Below are 19,483 nucleotides of genomic sequence, written 5' to 3'. Positions count from 1 at the left end.
GTGGGCTACACATATCGATTATTAAGGACGTATATATCTTAGAAAAAAAGGAAAAGCATTATAAGATTCTTACTAATATTTACCAGAGTTATTTGGTTCAGCTATTTTATACATTCAGTATTAATACAATGTGGACGTTAACGGTGCGATTTACCGTTTCTAAAACAAGGTTTTAATACGTGTGTTCCAAAACAAGGATTTAGATCTTTAAGTATTTGTTGTGTCTTCATTGTTTTAGAATACAGCAACCTCATAATAGTCGATCAGTATAAACGATACTAAATCAACAATAAAAAATTTCTTAAAAACGTATAGGTACTGCTTCTATATTGGCTAAAGGTACATAAGAACAGTAATATGAGTAGACTACGACAACAACCTACCAACAAACAGCAAAGTTTTCTGCAAATATACAGCCAATTTTTTTTAGTTTATCGCACACAGTCGTCTTTGGGACATGTTTCGTACATATCCTGTTTAGACTATGCCGGGTAAACATCGCTGTGTTTGAGGTTACTTCAAACTGGTCGACAATCTCGAAACGGCCTGCCATTGGCCTGCTTATTTCACTTGATAGTGGTGTGCTGTTGCATGGGCCTAAGAATCAGCTTTTTTCCCACCGGAAATATTTCCCAACTTGTAAAGGTATCTATTAAGAGCGTTTGTCTATTTGGAATTTCAGACCTTTGCCTCTTTTCTTACTTGGAACAGACGCGCCTGAGGAACTTGTTACGATCATACGTATATATGTGAACGCTATGAGATATGTGCGTATAGAAGGGGTAATAAAGTCACTTCATGGCCGAGAGCGAATGTTTTAGGTAAATGTTTCTGAAATCATAATAAGCAGATCAAGATCGTGTTAAACATTTTGATAACGGCTATCTATTGTTTTTATTATTAATGGTAAGTGAAAGCTAGTGTGTGACATAATTGCTCAGTGGTCGAATTGTGGCAAAAAAGATTATGTAACATGTGTACAACCGTGTGCTTAAAATTTAATTTCTTCTGAATATTTCATAATAATAATAATAATAATGGAGTTGAATGCCGAAATACCGGCAACTAAATACTCGTTCAGTATTGCTCACCAAACATTAGATTCTAGACTATTGTCTCTACCTTCAGATGACTTAAATGAAAGATGATTTCGATCAATTAGATTCATAAGTAGGCTTGCACAAAATGTGTCAGTAGCTTATAGTTGTATAAGACTTACTTTTTCATGAGTAATGGAAAAGCCTAAACTTAAGCTTCGTCGTTGGCAATACATATAGGAAGTAAAATCATAGGAGACCTGACGCATACTACTTATACTGTCATTTTCTAGACGTAAGCAAAAACCAGCCAAAGTTGCCTATACATGTTCAGCTTCGAAGGCGGCCTGAGGGCGGCACAGATCCCGTTCACGTCTGAGAAAAAAGTCCAATCCTCAACCCATTCAATTCCAACTCGGCAGCCCTGATGACAGGTATATGATTCTTTGTCCCAAAAATTCTAGACTGACTACGTCTTTGCCTTTGATGGTACTCTCGGACCGTTAGAAGCTGTTATTATTGCAAATATTACACACCATTTTGAGAAGGGTTTATAATATATACTAAAGATATACTTTTTGTCTACAAGTAACTCTATTCCACACCATTCCAAGTTTTGTACTTTGAGCCTTTTTTCTCGAAAAAAAAAAAAAAGAACATACTGAATATGTGCAAGAATTTGTCTACAGCGTCCGCGTCAAGATTTTACGCTCCATCGAACAATCCTAACACGGAGTTTGACGGTTGTGTGATACGGCACATCGAGTACGACAACTCGTTTAGAATTTGCGCAGCCAGCGCGGGCTATTTGCGACACCTGTTTAATACGTACTGCAGCCGAAGATCGAAATTTACGTGAAGAGAGATTTCTCTTCGAAACAGTCTTCTGTTTGATGTCTTGAACTATATGTTATATCTTCCGGATTGGCTGCATGAATATGCGACGACGAACTATAAAGTACATTGGCGACAGGCCCGTGACGCCATTTTAGGGCTACGTATATGCTTATCAACGTCACGCCTAGACACTGTTAACAAGGATTGGTTGTTTATCTACAGTAAAGCTACACTTCTGCTTCACGCAGAAACACCATTTTGCTAGTCGTTCGGTGGATAAACGGTGAGGCGACCGCCAGGATTTAGTCCAGTCAGCTTTCAGAAGAAAATCAAACATTTGTTTACTTCTACACCGCTCGAATGTGCGTCTCTTTTAAGTAAATAGCGATTGAAATGTTGAAGGCTTTCTTGTTAACGATATCTGCCATTCGTATCGGTACGAGACAGAACAACGCCATATCTGTCCTATATATCGCAACGATGCTGTTTGCATACACTATGCAGGTGGGTTTTTCGTCTCAAATCCATTTGTACGAAGGCGTAAAGTGCAATAAATTGCAAAAACTTGGAACAGATTTTCACTCATCTGTTCCTTCACTAGAAACGTTTGAGCGTAAACAAAATCGAAAGGAATTAAATTGACCGTTTTAAATGCTACTTTGTGTGGCGATGACGCGTAGTGGTTAGTGTACCGAAGAGCATGTCTGTGAGCCTCACCGATGAAGATCGAAGCGAGCAGATCGCTTTAACGCTAAATGGTTAGAAACGTTATGTTGTTAATAGCACTTTCTGTACATCACTGTGTCCTCGAGAGTGAATACATTCGAAAATAGCCAGAAATAAGGTACATACGTACTCCAAGCGGACAGCTGGCTTTGTTTATCATTAAATCTATAAAAAAAAAAACAGTTTCGCGAAGGGAGTTATTCAGCGCCTACCTGATGAGATCTATCTAATTGTAGAAAACACCCACGTTATTAGTATGCGTCTATTGTATCCATACAGATTCTATTTCAGCCTAAATATCGCTCGTCGTCTTCACCGCACATCGTGAGCCGTTTTCGCTTATAGATAGTTCATATCATGCTAGCGTAGCCAAGACATGGTCTATTGGCAAAGATGAACTAATGGATTTTGTTTTAGAATACGTTGCAGTCGAAAAGTATCCATTAATGGGCAATCCTGAACGGCGTTTGGCCTTCAATGTCGCCGACTTCAACGATATTGAATCATTGCAATAGCGGGTATTGAATCAAGAGGAAAACTTTTACGGAATTTACAACTCATATGCGATAGTTCACTCGTCTCCACTAGCTTGTATAGTGCATTGTATGTATACGTATATAATTAGTCGTTGCTTGTCGACGTTCGTATGTAAATTCAGCTACGAACAAATAAAAATACTGCAAACGTGTCGGACATCCCATAGGTGAGTAGATAAAGGATTCGCAATAGGGCTCAAAAAATGGTTCGAGCAGACGGTTTCAGAGCCCCATGCGCTCTTCGGCGATTTCACATCAGCATGGCTATCGGCGAAGTTTATAATTACGAACAGTACTTCAAAGCTTCATTGGTCTGTACTCAGGAAATGCGCTGTAGATTTCCTCACGACTCCGGACGTACTCAGGACGAATATCTGGACACGTCCTAACAAATCGTTGGGTTGCTTATTGATGAACGCCCAGCTGTTGAACTTTCCACCTTCATCGAAAAGTATTCATGTAGAGGGAAATAAACATATTGAGCATAGATTAGCAAATCCGTACAGCTGATGGATATAAGAAAATTACAAATGTAAGAACCATTTTTTGGGTAGACATCATATTACTATATGTAAGGGGAAGTAGGTAAGCCAATGTGGGTGAGTGGCACCCTTCGAATGTTCTAAGCATATAGACTAGAAAAGCCAATTAGGAGTATTGTGTTTTTAAGCTTTATACTACAGATCGTGTCAGTTTGTGTAATTATACTTCGAGTTAGATGTCTTATCGGATGCGACCCATTTAGCGAAAAAAAGAAACAAATGCTCTATGTTTTATGCAGTGGAACAATGACAATAATTTGATTTTGTGCAAAAAAACAATTATTGAGTTCACCTACTGAGCGGTTCTGTTTGTCCTAATCTAAAGACGTGGCGTCTGAAATAAGAGAACGCGGATATTGCCCTTTTTGGCTGTAGACCCGACAAAGCTCAAACTTGAAGCAGAATATCACGCAATAGGACACTTTTCGCAACAGACAGAGCTACTTGGTCTTGTGTTAGTGAACTTCAAGGGCACTGATGATCATTTTGTATACGCACACTTTTACACGCACTACATCGGCCTATTCAGATTACAGATGTTCAATCCATAAGTCACAATGGCAGCAAGGTACCGGTGTGATGTGGCCCAGACGTAGGCTGGCACATAAGCCTAAAGGTCGATGGATTCGTTAATGCTATAGGGTAACATGTGATGCAAATGTACATATTGTGTGCGGTACGCGATCGTGATATCTGGTGATCACATGGAAACTCGCTCCGTTCAAACTGGTCCCTTTTGTCCAGTTGTACATCGTTGCAATATGGTCGAGACAGCGTCAGGTGTTTCCACCTGTCTGTCGCCATTGTTCCAAGTGTTTTCACAGCGAATAAACGTTAATATGTCGACCGTAAAACTCGACGTAAAATACGTCGCTTTGTCTCCCGTATACCGTTTAGTACACTTGAGACACAGCGGATACTGACTTCTATAGCTAACGCTGTTTACGGAATCCAGCCACGAGAAACGCTAATCGTTAATGCTACAGAGGAAACAGCTACCATGAAACATCCCATATACAGCGACTACGGATACATTGATTCTGCATAGGTTTTACGAATCTTCACTGTACTTGCATCCGTACGGCACATAGATGTTAAGTAGCGTCCCGGCTATATAACCCCATTCTTAAATTCTGACATAGGTTTGCTCTTAAGATCTCGTTGTTTATTGTCTACTCCTTTTTATGCTCCTTCTTCTTCGTCTGCTGCTTGAAGTCCTCGATGGGCTAATTTGTCTCGATAACTCGAGTCCATAAAGTCGAGCTAGTTAAATACCCTAAGCAATTGCAAAATAAGTAGATCTATATGTTTCGTTTGTCGCCGTAGAGATGTCGGACGTGGTAAGAGTTTGTAATCAAGACGGTGGCAAACGCTGACGACGAATCGTGCAGAAGTCGCCCGAACGGAAAATTTGAAATGTACGTTGCTCCTTGATAGTTACCGTGCAGCAGTGTTAGTTCATTATCCAGACTATTCTGAGGTTTCAAGCCTTTGAACACCTACCGTTCCTATACGTTCTGCGCCTTCAATACAGGTGGCGCTAGGAACGCTTCAGGACTCATTCACGAAAACTGAAGCGTTACGAGTCGAAGGTTATTTCCACAAAATAAAAGAGACGAGGGTTTGGGAACTTTGTTCCGGGAGGACCTTTGTTTCTTTGTTATTGAGCAAAAAAAAGAAGGAGACTTAAGGGGAGGTTTAGGTAGAATGAATGCTGAAATTGAGAGTCCAGTTCTACTGCAGAGCATGGTAGAAATGTTGCATAGCTAGATCTACTAAACAACTTTGTTTCGCACGTTCCTCTGTGGTCTGCCTGGGTTATTTTAACATCGAAAGCTGTATTTTCGTGATCCATTGTCCGTTGCCAATCTTATTTCATATATGTCCAAATAGGATATCACTCTAGATCAAATAGCTTGCTCCAAAAGCGTTCTGACTTTGTGTAGATGACATTTGCGTGTAGATGAGAGTCTCTAGTGCTCATAGGTGAGTCGCTTACAAATAACTTAGAGAAACAATAAGTTAAACAATAGGGTAGTCCAGTTTGTCACGTTAACTTTTCAGTTTTCAAACGAAATTTTGTCATGCCCTGAGATCTAGCACTGTGCGAAATTGTAAGGCGTTACTCTCTTAGTTAGTGCTATCCAAACGCAAGTGGCGTAATAAAGTACTAAAGGAAGCTTCCGTTATGGAAAGCAATAATGTCACATTTACTAAACACAACCGAGTAAAACTCCGATTCCAAACCTAGGAAAATCAATACGACCATCATAAAGAATACTTTCTATCTGTGCTTAAAAAAAGCAGAATCTGCTTCGTAAGACTGTAGCAATGACCAACCAACAGAACTTTCTGTCTAATTGAATAACCCTCTATTGTGCTGTTCAATAAGGCATATCAGTAGCAACGCTGAAATGTGCTGAATCGGTTCTTACGCTATTTGTAAGAATAAGCTTAAAAATTCCTGGTTTCTTCACAAATATATATATATATATATATATTTATAATCAGTCAATATCAATTTTGTTTCATGGTTAGCGGTCACTGCTCTACTAACCAACTAATTAACAAGGTCGGTTACGTGACTACATACCGTGTTAGGCCTACAATGCTGGCTGCTAAGAGATGTTGATAATTAATTTTTTAGATAGCCCATTAATTGCTGGTGGGCAAGTTGACTTTGGTTTACGTACAACCTTTTTGGGTTGAGCTCATCCTAGTAGCTATTTTTGATCAGCGTAACAGACATTTCCATATGAAGTTACAGTAGATAAAAACTATCCCCTTTGAAAAATTAGCTAGCTTCAAATTTTCAGCGTAAACAATTATCTCTGATTACAGATTTAATGTTATTTTGTGCCGCTGTATAGCTGCGCACTGATTACTTGGCATACCCCGTCGTTTTAGATTACTTATTAATAATGCAGTGCCTTAATAAAATATATGTTTGTCTGTGATTTAACTGGTGCCCTATAAGAATTCACAGAATTTCTTATTAGAATCGTATAGCTCTGTATTCGACATAAACACGGATTGCCATGAAAACTTTTTTTGGTGACAAGAGATCGTCTATAGAAATTTTATTTTTTTAGTATTTCCTGGGGTCGTATCTGGATATGGTAAAATCCGCAATGAATGTGACGAATTGCTACAATCATTTACATAGATACCGTTTTTTAACCTATAGTCTCGTTTGGTATAGCTGCCATCCGCGACGAGACATTAGACAATTTGTTGTTGCCGGCTTGACAGGCTCTAGTAAATTAGGCTTCACCAAACCCTGAGGTGTCTACGATTCGGCCCCTGTCAGGCCCAATTATGTTCTGAAGACTGCTCCCAGAAGGGTTTAATGTTTTGCCTAAGGCCAAGTCTGTTCGTCCAGCGTCTCCAAGAGCGCCGCCTTTTCTAACGGTTTTAGCTGGCAATTGAGTTGTTATGCCAATTGACAGGTAAATGATCCTTCGTTTTAGTTCAATTTGGGCTGATAAGGTATGTGATTAGTGCTGACTGAATATATGACTGAATATATACATAGAAGGGTGTCTTTTAGGGAACGAGGCAAACAAGGTACAAAAATTGCCTGCTTTTCTATTTGTGAAGCCTAGTCAATACTAGCTCGACGTATGGAAGCCTGTATTCAGTCGTTTCAATCGAAATACATAACAAGTACATACACAGGGATCGTGTAATATGCAAGACATAAAAATCTATTCCATCTTAAAGCTAAATACACCTACAAATGATAGGCCATATTTTTGAGGCTTCCATGGATAACTCTAGCTTCTTCCGCGCATGGTCTGTTTGCTAAATTGATCTGTGCTAATCATACGAAAACAAGGCAAACAAAGCAATTAGAGGCTATCCATCATAGGATGAACAGCCTAGACTAGAACATATGTACAATGAATAATAAATCCCTGCTTATAAGTGTCGTACGTCGTAACGTAGATTCAAGCTAACGTTCTGTTTTTCATGGAGATCGTTTCGATAGCTCTGGTATAGTGTGCGTCCAGTCATCTGAGCGTTTCTCTACAAAGATGGACATAGCCCCCATCTTTTAGATATTTCGTGAGAAAGGCTCCTTCTTATGAAATAAAGTGTATTTTGCTCAGTCAACAAAGAAAGAAGTCAGCGTGACATTTATGCGCCGAACTGGTGGCTAGGAGAATGCGTTCAGGCAATGGCGTAACGTAGGTCCGGTAAAAGTATGGCGAATATGTAGGTCGGCTGACATACATACGCGTATGCTTATAGGGAGTAAGAGCTTATAGGGCACCGCTTGGTTAAGTATATGAATTAGAAGTTAATTTTTTTTTCATCATAAGGCAAGTGTGCTACGGGACTAGCTAGTTGGTCAAAATTTTCAAGAGACAAAGGTTGGCTGTACAGCATCCCATACTCAGCCTTATAACAGAAACGCCAGTATACCATAGTTTATATGTAAATATAAATAAAAATACACTCATGTGAGTGTCTCATCTATGTCTATAACCTGGACTGTAACGTCTGTGGTCTTTTTCGTTACTGTCTACTGGTGATGTTATATTATAATATATGAGAGCCGTCCGAAGCTGAAAGCAGGGTATTAACGAGTTTACTCCAACGAATTATAAGTCTCATCGATTCTTCTATAATATGTGCACTTTTAGCCGCAATGATTTCGCTTCATTCGTTGCATGATAATTAATACAACTATTGGATAATTATATGTAAATGAGGTAGTCGACTGAATGGAGACTAAATTAATGTTATCTAAATCTGCGTCTGTCAAATATTACGACTCGACGGTAGCCTAGAACTAAGGCTGCAAGGCAGGAAGAAAACGAAATTTTCGTTCTCTCTGCGACTTTTAAATTCCATCCACAAAGGCCACACAGAACGTTTGAGCCTGGGAGTTGACAGCAAACGTTCTGGGTTCAGACGTCCTCGATAGATTTTTCTCGGATGGAGAATGCAAACTAGAAGAAGAGAGACGTCCAGGAATTACAGGGGAATAGGAACAACTTAGAAAGACGAACATGGCAATAAAGCCTCCGAAAGGAAAGACGGTTTCTACCTTCAAGACAGGGATATACCGAAAAAAGGCAGTCGGAATTAGGAAAAGATATATTCTCTGAAAGGGGGGCATCGTAAAGGAAACCAAATAACGACACTAAATGGCTATGTCCTCCTTTGTCTAATTGCATCTCTTACAGCGAGGAGAACAAAGCGAAAGTAAGAAATGCAGCGTTACAGATAATACGTTTTTTTTGCGGATTTTTTTTGACCCATATACTATGATACAAGTAAAATGACGATCAATCATTACTGCAATATACGTGCCCAACACCTCCGCGACATCTAAATGCGAAGTCCTGCAACCCTCTGGACGCCATCTTGCTAAGTATTGCTGCAGTCGATTCGTTCAGGCTTACGTACTGACGGGATAAGTGGTTGTAAGCCTCTCAAAGGTCGAATTCTGAAAAGTTTATACAATCCCACTGACGAAGTCGAGATACTCACGCTACGCAATCAAAGTGACCTTTTTTATTCATTTGAAGCAATTGGATCGCGGTAGAAGCAGTCACATGAAACGTGTAGGGGGAGAAACGCTCACACCAGTCTCGATACCAAACTACAGTTATTGAGTTTACAAAGTTCCGTCCAAGCGCTAATTTTCTTTGGTGAATAGCGGAAATTTGTTTTTATGATCCAACTTTAATGAACGAATTGATGCATCCATATAAAAGCAAATCGTTTGCACATTTTATTAGTTTGTAGAGTACAAACACACTATCTCCTAATGAACCCTTTAGAATTAACTGAAATTCATAATAAGACAGTATATAATTGTAATGAATTGTTGTATCCGAAATCTTTTTTTTTTTAGAATATAATCGTGTGCTGAATTATTTGATATGACGTTAGGCTCAAAAAGCGTTTAATGACATTTATGCTCGTTTACGTAGTTTCGACAAGCTTTATTCTCACAGATTAAAGGCCTGATGGCCTATAGGAGAAAATTAGATCGCAATCAAAGATGTGCCTTATAAGGATAATATTTATATTTAAATTGTAAAATAGCACGACTTCTAGAATAGTCAAATAGACTGTCCTGCACACGTAAACATAGATTCTATTTAGGTATGCCCTGTGCCTAATCTTACCAGTCATTATGTATACTTTGCTGATGCACTACCCTATGCTGCGTCACGATGTCATTCGCCGCCTCCTTTAGCTCTTTAGTTTCAATTTTTAGATCTTCATTAGAAGCTTACTTATTTAGGTCTAAGGCCTGACGAGGTGCATAGACTTGTTCATTTGTCGTTTCTGACCGTAATCTTATGCGGACCATACAATACCTGCTACACGGCTCCTGCATCTATGCATCTGTTCATATAGCTCCAGAGATCAGAGATCTCTTTCAAGATGCTGGTCGCTTTCTTCCAAGCCGAGTAACAAACCACACGTTGAAATCATCTATTTAATCATGTACTACACATATTGTATGTATAAAGTTTGATTTTTATTTCCTACTATGCACGCATGAAGTACAGGAAAGCATAAGGTACCACTAGCTGTATTTGTTTACATATTGTTTAAAAGATTTACTGGCTCAGTGATAATGTACGTCAGATAAGCGATTGAATCGACATAGTACCGAATTTTGTTCGCCTAATTCCGGATCTGCTGATAAAGGTCTCGTCATTCTGCCCATGATGCTTTTCAGTAATTTCACTGATTCAACCAGTTAGTCGTATGAACAACCTAAAAACGGTCGGGATCCCATAGACGCAGCCTATGCTGGACAACAAATTTACGTAGGGTAACGGGGAAATGAATCGATTAACTATGATTAGTATCGACCTATAAGGCCTCAGGGAGTACCCCAGGGAGTTCGGTTTTAGGTCCCTGCTCAACTTCTTCTTCAAATAAGGCCGGCAAAATTCGTCATTTTGCCGTTATCGTATTTTTCGTTGATTCTATGTGGTACATCGTTTTTCAGTTTTTGAGCCCCTCGAACAAATCACACGTCTACCGATCAGCCAGCCAGGAGACTAGAGTAAAATGCAGCAATTAATTAACGATGGAGGTAGCCAATACGCTTTGGCCAGATTCTTCTTCTGGTTATCGTTGAGACTGAAGCATTTAGAGCATCATAACCGCATTGGCTAAAAATACGTCTCGTTTCTACTCGACCGGAAACCAATGTTAGCCATTGCTGTGCAATGTAAATACGCAAATGAACTGCTTTAGGCCTGTCTGTCATTGTTGGAAAAAAAAACATTGACATTTCTGTAGATAAGAAAGCTAAACGAAGTGCACTCGTATACTTCTTATCGCTTTTTGATTAATGCCTATTTGAAAATATAACACTATCATAAATATTCAACCTGGGCAACACTCTACGCTTTTGATTTGCGACTCGAGCTCTCTGAACATTTATTTTTATAACATTAACTATTCTATCAAATCCTAGATTTTTTTCTTTTGTTACAAGCGTCCAACTTTCAGGACGACAGCCAATGTATCATGTCCAAGCCAACACACCTTTGCACATAGGCCTGTTTAACTTTTTAGCCCAATTCAGGTGCTTAGATTTTTCGTTTGCGCTTTCAATGAAATAGAGAGAAAAGGCGAATCATGTTCAGTTGACCGAGTCGCATACGCTAAAAAATCGGAATGCCTATATATATATATATATATAAGTTGTTGTCAGTTGGTCCTGCAAAAACGAGAAAGTCGCATCGGCTGACTGTGTAGTTGCAGAAGCGGAGGAGGAGTGGGTTTATGTATCAGTATGATGGCCCCTTATTGTGTAAGACTTTCCAATAGCCCACCTTTCACAAGGCCGAACCCCCATCGCCAGACCACTCTGCGGTACTATGATTGAAATAAGTGACCTATACAACCTGACGAATTTCAACCTCGTGAACAAACACTGCGCAAACTCGATATACACATTTGAAAGCAGTCGTGGAGTTGCCGAGAAGGAAATAAGACCCTTCAGCGGCAAGAAGTATTGCGCATGCCTAATCCGCAAGTCGGGCCTTCAAAATCGGGAACGACGGAGAGTGGCGTGATGTCGGTAAGTCGGTTGCTATTTCTGTCGTAACCTGAACTATGAACTGAAGATGGAGCTATCCAAAGAACCTAGATTGGAATACCCTGAGGTTATCGAAAACCTTTCACTTCAAAGTTAAATATACTGGTAGTAATAATATTAGTAGTAATAAATAGCTCAGAAACGTTCAGCCTGGAGCAGCTTTGGAATGTCGTCAACAATCTATCTACACAGAAATCTCAAGATGTTCCTACATGAATATTCTAAATTAGATATATGCTCGACTCAGTAAAGCCAACCTTAAATGTTTATGTTCCTTACGCCTAAAACGCTCGACGTAGAGTTTTGGTTTTATGTTTATATATTGCAACCACTATACTTATGGCCACACAAGCTCTGCAGACGAAAAAAGCAATCTAATTATCTTGTACGTAATTGTACTTTCACCACTTTTTTTTAGCTGTACAAGTGTCTCAGAAGTGTGGTCCTTTATTTAAATTTGTTTGCTCCAATGTGGCAAACATCGATAAGCCGTTTTTCTAACGATGTATGTGATAATAGGATTTCCCTTAGTCCTTTGTTCGGATTTTATAATTTAGTACAAAGCTAATTAAACATTATTCATGGCATAAATTGAATTCGATATTTTTTTCACAAGCAGAAATTACAACTTCTACAACGCACACAACTAATTTTATTTTAGCGGTAGGGAAACCTGTTATGCGCAATGCCCCTTCCACTTACGACGCTTTACAACGAAAAAAATAAACAAAAGCGTCACAACATATCTACGAAGAGGTAAATTCTGAAGTTTTCGAAGCGAAATGTTTTTTCGACGAAGCCAAATTTGTTTTACTGACATTAATTGCCTCTACGCGGTGACCCGACAGATGGCCATAGCGAACAAGCGCTTGGTAGGATACCGCTTCTTGTGTGTGTTTCGTCCAAAGTCGGTCAGAATAGCTGTCTGCTTTATTCAAAACATTTATGTTCATCCACTCTATTCGTTATCAGCTATCTGTACATCTAATTCGGTGTACTCGTGTTGTTTTTTCATCATGATTTTATTGTCGACGTTGATCAAAGCAGCAAATTCTAGGTTAGGAGCGACCAATTCATCCAGCTCTGTTATTCGACGCTGGCAGGAAAACCGATGGCTAGTATATATTTTACACGCTAGGGCTCGGACCGTCGAGTGCCTTTTAGACCTTCACTATTCTTGTCGATACTTGAATGACTTCCGCCGTTTTAATGTACATACAAGTCTGCCATATTTCAACTAACCTGTCCTAATAAGTAGCTGATTTGTTTTTCGGACAGAATACCTCATATGCCACAATTACTGTTTGTGCGTCTTTGCGACTCGAGCTGGCACAATATTTATTTCTATTGTTGCCAAATATTTTATCATGTACGAAAGCTATTTATGTATTGATAGTTTTTCTTTTCAATCTTCCGCCTTCCAGCAATTTTCAAGTAGGAATTTTTAGAGGGAAATTTGAATTGGTGCTCTTCCTTCACAAATAGTTTACATGACGCTGTTATAGTCGTGACACGAAAAGTACGTAAGTTGCGATTCTGCTTAAATAATAAAATGCGCCTTTGAGGGAAATCAAGTTTCACTTAGATAAGTTGCTCTTATCTCGATGCAAGCGGTCAAAGAGCGCTGTGCATTAAATGTTCCGTTCCGTTTTTGCACATTAAGCACGTTTGGGTGTTTAGGTTATAATATTCTCTTATGAGCCTGTTATCTCTGTACTTCATGTTCAATATTGTTATGTATCACTGGAGAGAAGATCGGTCCGAAGCGATTAATAACGGATATCATTTGTTAACCACCACAAAGTAAGCACGCGATGATCATAGACTACCTGAGAGGACCGTCAGCAGGCAGGCAAACAGTCGCTCACTCACTCACTTGAATAATGGGAAGAGGCAAAGGAAATGAAAAGATTTACGATTTTTCCTACGACGAAGAACTACGATATAAAACGTTTATGTAGCGATTATGGAATTACTACATGAGACAACTTGTGTACCTAGCTGCGTCGTTCGAATATTTACCCTTTGTGCACAAGTACAAAGCTCTTTCAAGATTCATCAAGATAGTTATTATAGCTCCGGTGGAGAATCCAACTGGGGATGCTGGGCAAAAGACCACTTCGTCTCAAGAAAAATACACCCAAGCATACACAAAGACTAACTCCGCCAGTTTTGCCGATGCTTAAAAACATACCATGGGATGTTGTTTTATCCGTATTTACAGAACGTTTTACGTATTATTCTATCTATTATCTGATATTGGGCAGAAATAACCTTGATAATAGGTTTTATTGCCTTGTGCTTACCTAAGATAAACAACTATCAAAAGCATTTGTAGCTTCGACGTTCGAGCAAGCCGCGCAGTCGCGTTCAGAAGTGCCTCCATTATACTGCAAACTGGTAAAATAACGATATCGACGTAGCGGAATCGAGGAGATAAAAACTGTTACAGATCGCCTTATCCGTATTACGGAATAGCTAAATAGTCTCATGCGACAAGCAGCAATAGGCTCAACGGTGGCGACTGTGTCTGTCATATTTACCTACACAGTTTGAACAACAATCTATATACAACAGCCTCAGCGACCTGTTCAATAGTGGAGTCGATTTACCATTGAAGTAAAAACCAAGAATGGCCGAAAGAGCGGTTCTGCCCACTCAAACGTGACATGGCCTGATGCTTCAGCCTAATGCCTAAAAAGCATTACGGTATACCTGTAAATCTGCAAAGTCTTCCAAAATCGTTGTAAACCTAAAAATAAAGCAATAGTTCGCAATTTAGAACTATCGCGATCAGCTTTGAAGCTATGTTTCCGCATTTTGAAACGTCATAGCGCCAATCGGCTATATAAGCACTGCGGCTTGTACGTTGTCAGATCGGTTAGTACTCAAAAAGTTTGCTTTTAGAATTGCAAACGGTTCCTTTACGCGCATATCGGCTAGTTACAAACGAGGGCTTCGGCTGTCAGTGAGGGCCATCTGCTCGAGCCAACCTAGGCTTGTCTAGAACACATCACTTTAAGGCGCGTGTTTATGCACATAACTACTGATCTAACAGTGTCCAAGAGAATCTACGAGTGAATCGAAGCACTGCTTTTACTAGCGAAAAGCTAGCTCCGGCTGGACCAAAAAGAAGCTGACAATGTAGCTCACTATGAATGCCTAGCTAGCGCAATGGAAATAGCAAGCAAATGTTCGTTTAACTCGTGTTGCATAGAAGGCATAGCGCCCAAGCCAATACTGTGGGTACAGATTGAGACCCCTAAAAAAACCTCTTAATGACTCGATGCGGTGAACTTGGATGCTAGTCTAATGTCATAGATTAGGTGACAACGATCCTTTTTAGGGCCTGAATGCCTTATATTGTTTTTGCACCAAGCACTCCTACTAGCGCAACTATCGGAAAAAGTTCCCTTCAGGACTTCAAAATGGTTGGGCATGTTAGACGCTCGTTACTTTTTATATATTATTCCTTCCACGAATAAAAGGAGCGTTCAACCGCCTACCCCGAATACTACCTTAATAATAATTTTGTAGTCTATAAATAGTACCAGTCCTTTCAGGGTACGAGACGATTGCGTAGTCGGACGTTTTGTTGATTTGCCATATGCGCTACGGTCTTTCTATATGTATGACATTCAAACTAGGGTTGTAAGCGTCTGAATAAGACAATGAACCTTATACAGAAGCTGGCAGGCCAATATTGGAAATTAGGGGCACATCATTATAGGGAAGACTGCTATGCATATGTTAGTGGGGCTTCTAATACAACGTCAACAACCGAGAAGTCCGGTGCCAACATCAGGACACCAATGAAGATGTGCACCGGCTGGATGGTGTTATCCGTAATGGCACATTTGAGAATATCTTCAACTACGAGCGATTAACGCGGCAGTAATAACACTTATGAGGCGGACGGAGAAAGTACAGATCAGTCCATTGACTATGACAATTATGATGATGATGGCACACACAGGTTTGACTTATTGCGATGATTTGCGTATCTGCTACTGTTTCAACAATTGTAAAACGCGGACCGTTTAATTGTCAAGCGATTTTTTGAACTCTATTAGGGCTATTAGGGCAAGTTAGGGCCCTATTAAAGCTATTAGGGCAAGCTGGCTCGCAAATACTTTTCATCGAAACCTAACACTGCTAAACGACTATATGAAGCTTATGTAGTGCTCAAAGAGTAAACAATAAAGATCCAGCATTTCTAATAGTGGTTGCTGATACTCTGAGAGAATTGCCTTGTGATCAATTGGTCAATACCAGTAGATCTCTGTTTTACACCTGAAATCAAAATCGTCTACTGAAAAGCTTTTGGTTGACCGGTGTGAATACGCAGTAGGTGCAGTTGCATACATACCTTCATCAATATTCTGTTATAATAAAGTTGTCGCTAAAAAAAAATAGAACCTGTCACTTCTATAGCAACTGTGCCTGTGTTTAGATTTGTCAAAGGCCTTTAGCGAAGATAGCAAAATGTCCTTATAATTAGCCTAATTCCGTAATTGCCTCACAGGTTCCACTATAGCTGGAATATTGATGTGGTTTCTTTAAAGTTCTCGTTTGTATATGGGCTTCTGTTCTGATCGAAGTAAGCGCGGATTCATGAATGAAAACTGCTAGCCAACAAAGCGTCGTATCCGTCCCACTGCGCGTAGCTGAAACGACACACGTTTTACCTAGCTCTGTTAGCTGAAACTAATATGAATCTCGATAGGCGCCATGCTTAAGGTGACGATATATTTGTCTTTTCGTTGCAATGTCAATGCTTTGTCAGACGGCTTCGATGTCTATGGCTCGATTCATAACTTGAACTACCAATAGTTTTCTTCAAATATATAATAACTCGTTTAAGTGAGCATGATCCTGGTGGCTGATGTCTCAGATCTGCTTAGCAGCGCCATCGTACATAACTTTCAAAGTTATTTTCGAAACAACGAACTTCTCTTGCTCACATTTTCTGTCCTCCCTACTATAACTTTCGGGCAATATTATGCCAATCTTCTTAGATCAGTGGTTGTTTGAAAAATGAATTTGGCGAAATTGTACTCAACGAGTGTATGTCTTCTAATAAAGTAGAGCCCGTCTCATATTTATGATGAACGCTGACAACGGCTGAGCGTGTGAGTGACATGATAAATTTTGTAACCCCTAGTGGACATTGCCTGTCATACCTCAAGTTTCTAAAATCTTCGGTCCAGGCGGCCTTGTCTTAGCGCTTGCCACGCCCTAATCTCATCGGAAGACCAATGGTGGCTTGAAATCACACAATTCCCTTGTGGCGTTCGTAGTTCAGTGACATGAAAGAGTAAATCACTTTGCCTTGCTTGACACAACCGGACAACATTGTTGACAACGCTTATGATAACACTAGATAAGTGTTCCACTACATTAATACGCTCGATGATTGATACAAAATGATTTCCACCTAGACAAAAGCATTCCTAAGCGTTTTCGCCAGACTGTTATTTGAAGGAAACCAGTTGAAAAAGGTTTCTGTTACTTTTGAAATGATGCTTCACATTGTCCTGCCCATTTACCAATCTCCTAAAACAACGAACACAGATCACGCGGAGCAACAAAGATCTTCATATAGAAACAACATGGTGGGATGGATCGGATCTTTAATAAAGAAGGACACGGCTATTGAAGAACAGTTTTTAGGCTGTCTTAGGATAAATCAGCTAAGTATACCAAAGCTTATTCCTACCAAAACAAATGAATCGTCCGGTCCAGCTGGAAATGAGCTAGGAGATAATAGTGAACTCATAACTGACAACCAAATTACTACATACAATTAACTATATGTCCATGCAAATGGCGACAGACCCGGTATGAAGTAAACTAAGAAATCTGCGAGTATTACACAGTCTATTTCTTGTTTCACCTACTGCGGAATTCGAGACACAATGTACCGTCGTTGTAAGCCTACGTGCATAACCGCTCTATGTTTGGGAAAACTTTTAGAAAATTGATTGCTATGTATGGTCATCATAATGTAATATTCCGCCTATTGTTGTCGACAGCCGTCCCAAAACCTACCCAAATCAGCGCGGGTGCCATTTCGTCTCTTCGTCATTGCCTATTCCACCGTTCGACACAGTACCAAGCGTATGGGCGGTAGCAACAGCTGTATGCACTGCGCAGCTTTCTAATATTATTATATTTTCAAGCTTTTGCGGAAGCTTTCCTGGCCGGGCAAGCGAAAGAACAACTTTGAATGATATATGAAGCCTCTTTATGTGCTTCTCCGCTCGTATCAAAGTGGGGATGAAAAAAGAGGATGTTGCTATAGAGCCTAATGGATTCCTTCAGCAGAACTCTGGTTTTTTCCTTGCTAGTCATACGTACAAACATCACAATCACCAGTACAACACTATACGCAATAGACGACAACCAATGTCAGTGGTACATATGATTTAGGCAAATACGATGGCGACGACCGCAAAGAAGACCGTTTTCATAGCGGTAGCTGCGACAGAAACACAAACGAGCAACAGACACTGATTATCGATATTCTTTTGGTGGGGCATTGGACAAACCGACCTTTTCCGGGGTGTTCTACGTCGCCAGTACGGAAGGTTGGCAGGTTCGACTTTTCGAGTCGACCTCCCATGTCGTCCATCGGCGCCTGTGCCCTTGCAAAGCAGAGTGAACACTGACAACACAATCCCTGAGACGTCTTGAAAAAAATTCTGGCGCCGATCGGCCGTCCATCTCCATCCGCTACCGCCCATAGTGCCGTCCCATCCCGAATGCGGAATACGAGTAGACAGGACCACATCGCGATGAAAAGTGAATCTGGCCATGCAATATAAATAGCCAAACGTGGCACACACGCGGACGACTGTTGGAAAGAGACAGAGATAAATGAAGGTAATTGAACAATTACAAGTAAGCGTTAGATGTGGGGTGTTCGCCATATTCGTATGCGGCCGTCTGTGAGAGAGAGTCTGCGACACGGCAAGCAATAGTGTAAAGGATTCGCATAGTTCGTAGGATGCCATCAGCACATAGGCATAAAATAAAAAACCGAGGAGGCAGTGAAGGCGGGGGCATCAAAACGCGGGAGCTCTTGCGATTTGCCGAGATTTGCGACGAAGGTTGTCCAACCCTTGAAAAGATCAAAAATGATTCTTACTAAGAGACGTTACGGCCTTAAGACTACTAATATGTGTCATGAACGTTTAACTTAGCACTGGAGAACGTGTAGTATTCGTTACTGGCGGATCTGACTGAAGTGTCAGTGATATCGCCGATGCGACAAAATTTTATATATACGAGGTATATATAAAACCTTTCTTCAGGAAAAAAAAGCAAAATAAGCTTATCTTGATAAAGTCAACTTTGTTAGCCTCTTTAGAGCTACTACTTCAATAAATTTTGAGATTTTTTCATTTAACTACCATACAGTGTGGGAAATCTATCGAACCATAAGAAGACTGCGTTGCAGAAGACTTTGAAGTTTTCGTGACACACAGCTAGGTCAATCATAGTAGCGGTGCTGCTGAACCTGTTGAAAAATAGCCTTCTACGTACAACGTGGCCTATGACACGTATGGCTGTACATCGTCCATACTGTTGACCCTCATGAGTCGTAGTATTTTCTCTGCATAGAGTAAGAGTCAATATGTCAGTAACTTCAACAAGTGCATTAGTGCCAATTGCCGACAATCACATACATAGTTTTGATGAAGTAAAGGAAGGCAA

The 19,483-nt window shown here is 40.1% G+C and overlaps 1 protein-coding gene across 1 annotated transcript; it reads right to left on the bottom strand.

Annotated features, from left to right (window-relative positions):
- Positions 1-2,865: 2,865 nt before the first annotated feature.
- Positions 2,866-18,614, bottom strand: LOC147753553 (uncharacterized). The gene is made up of 2 exons (XM_086968110.1): positions 18,320-18,614; positions 2,866-3,575 (listed from the first exon to the last, which is right to left on the bottom strand). Exons 1-2 carry the CDS (start codon positions 18,555-18,557, stop codon positions 3,442-3,444), a joined length of 372 nt encoding a protein of 123 aa, XP_086824236.1. The 5' UTR covers positions 18,558-18,614; the 3' UTR covers positions 2,866-3,441.
- Between the last annotated feature and the right edge of the window lie 869 nt (positions 18,615-19,483).

The sequence above is a fragment of the Varroa jacobsoni genome, unplaced genomic scaffold (genome assembly GCF_002532875.2).
Source record: "Varroa jacobsoni isolate VJ856 unplaced genomic scaffold, vjacob_1.0 scaffold_391, whole genome shotgun sequence".
NCBI classification, from domain to species: domain Eukaryota; kingdom Metazoa; phylum Arthropoda; class Arachnida; order Mesostigmata; family Varroidae; genus Varroa; species Varroa jacobsoni.
The sequence above is the reverse complement of the archived record's forward strand: the minus strand, read 5'-3'. Positions and strand labels throughout refer to the sequence as shown.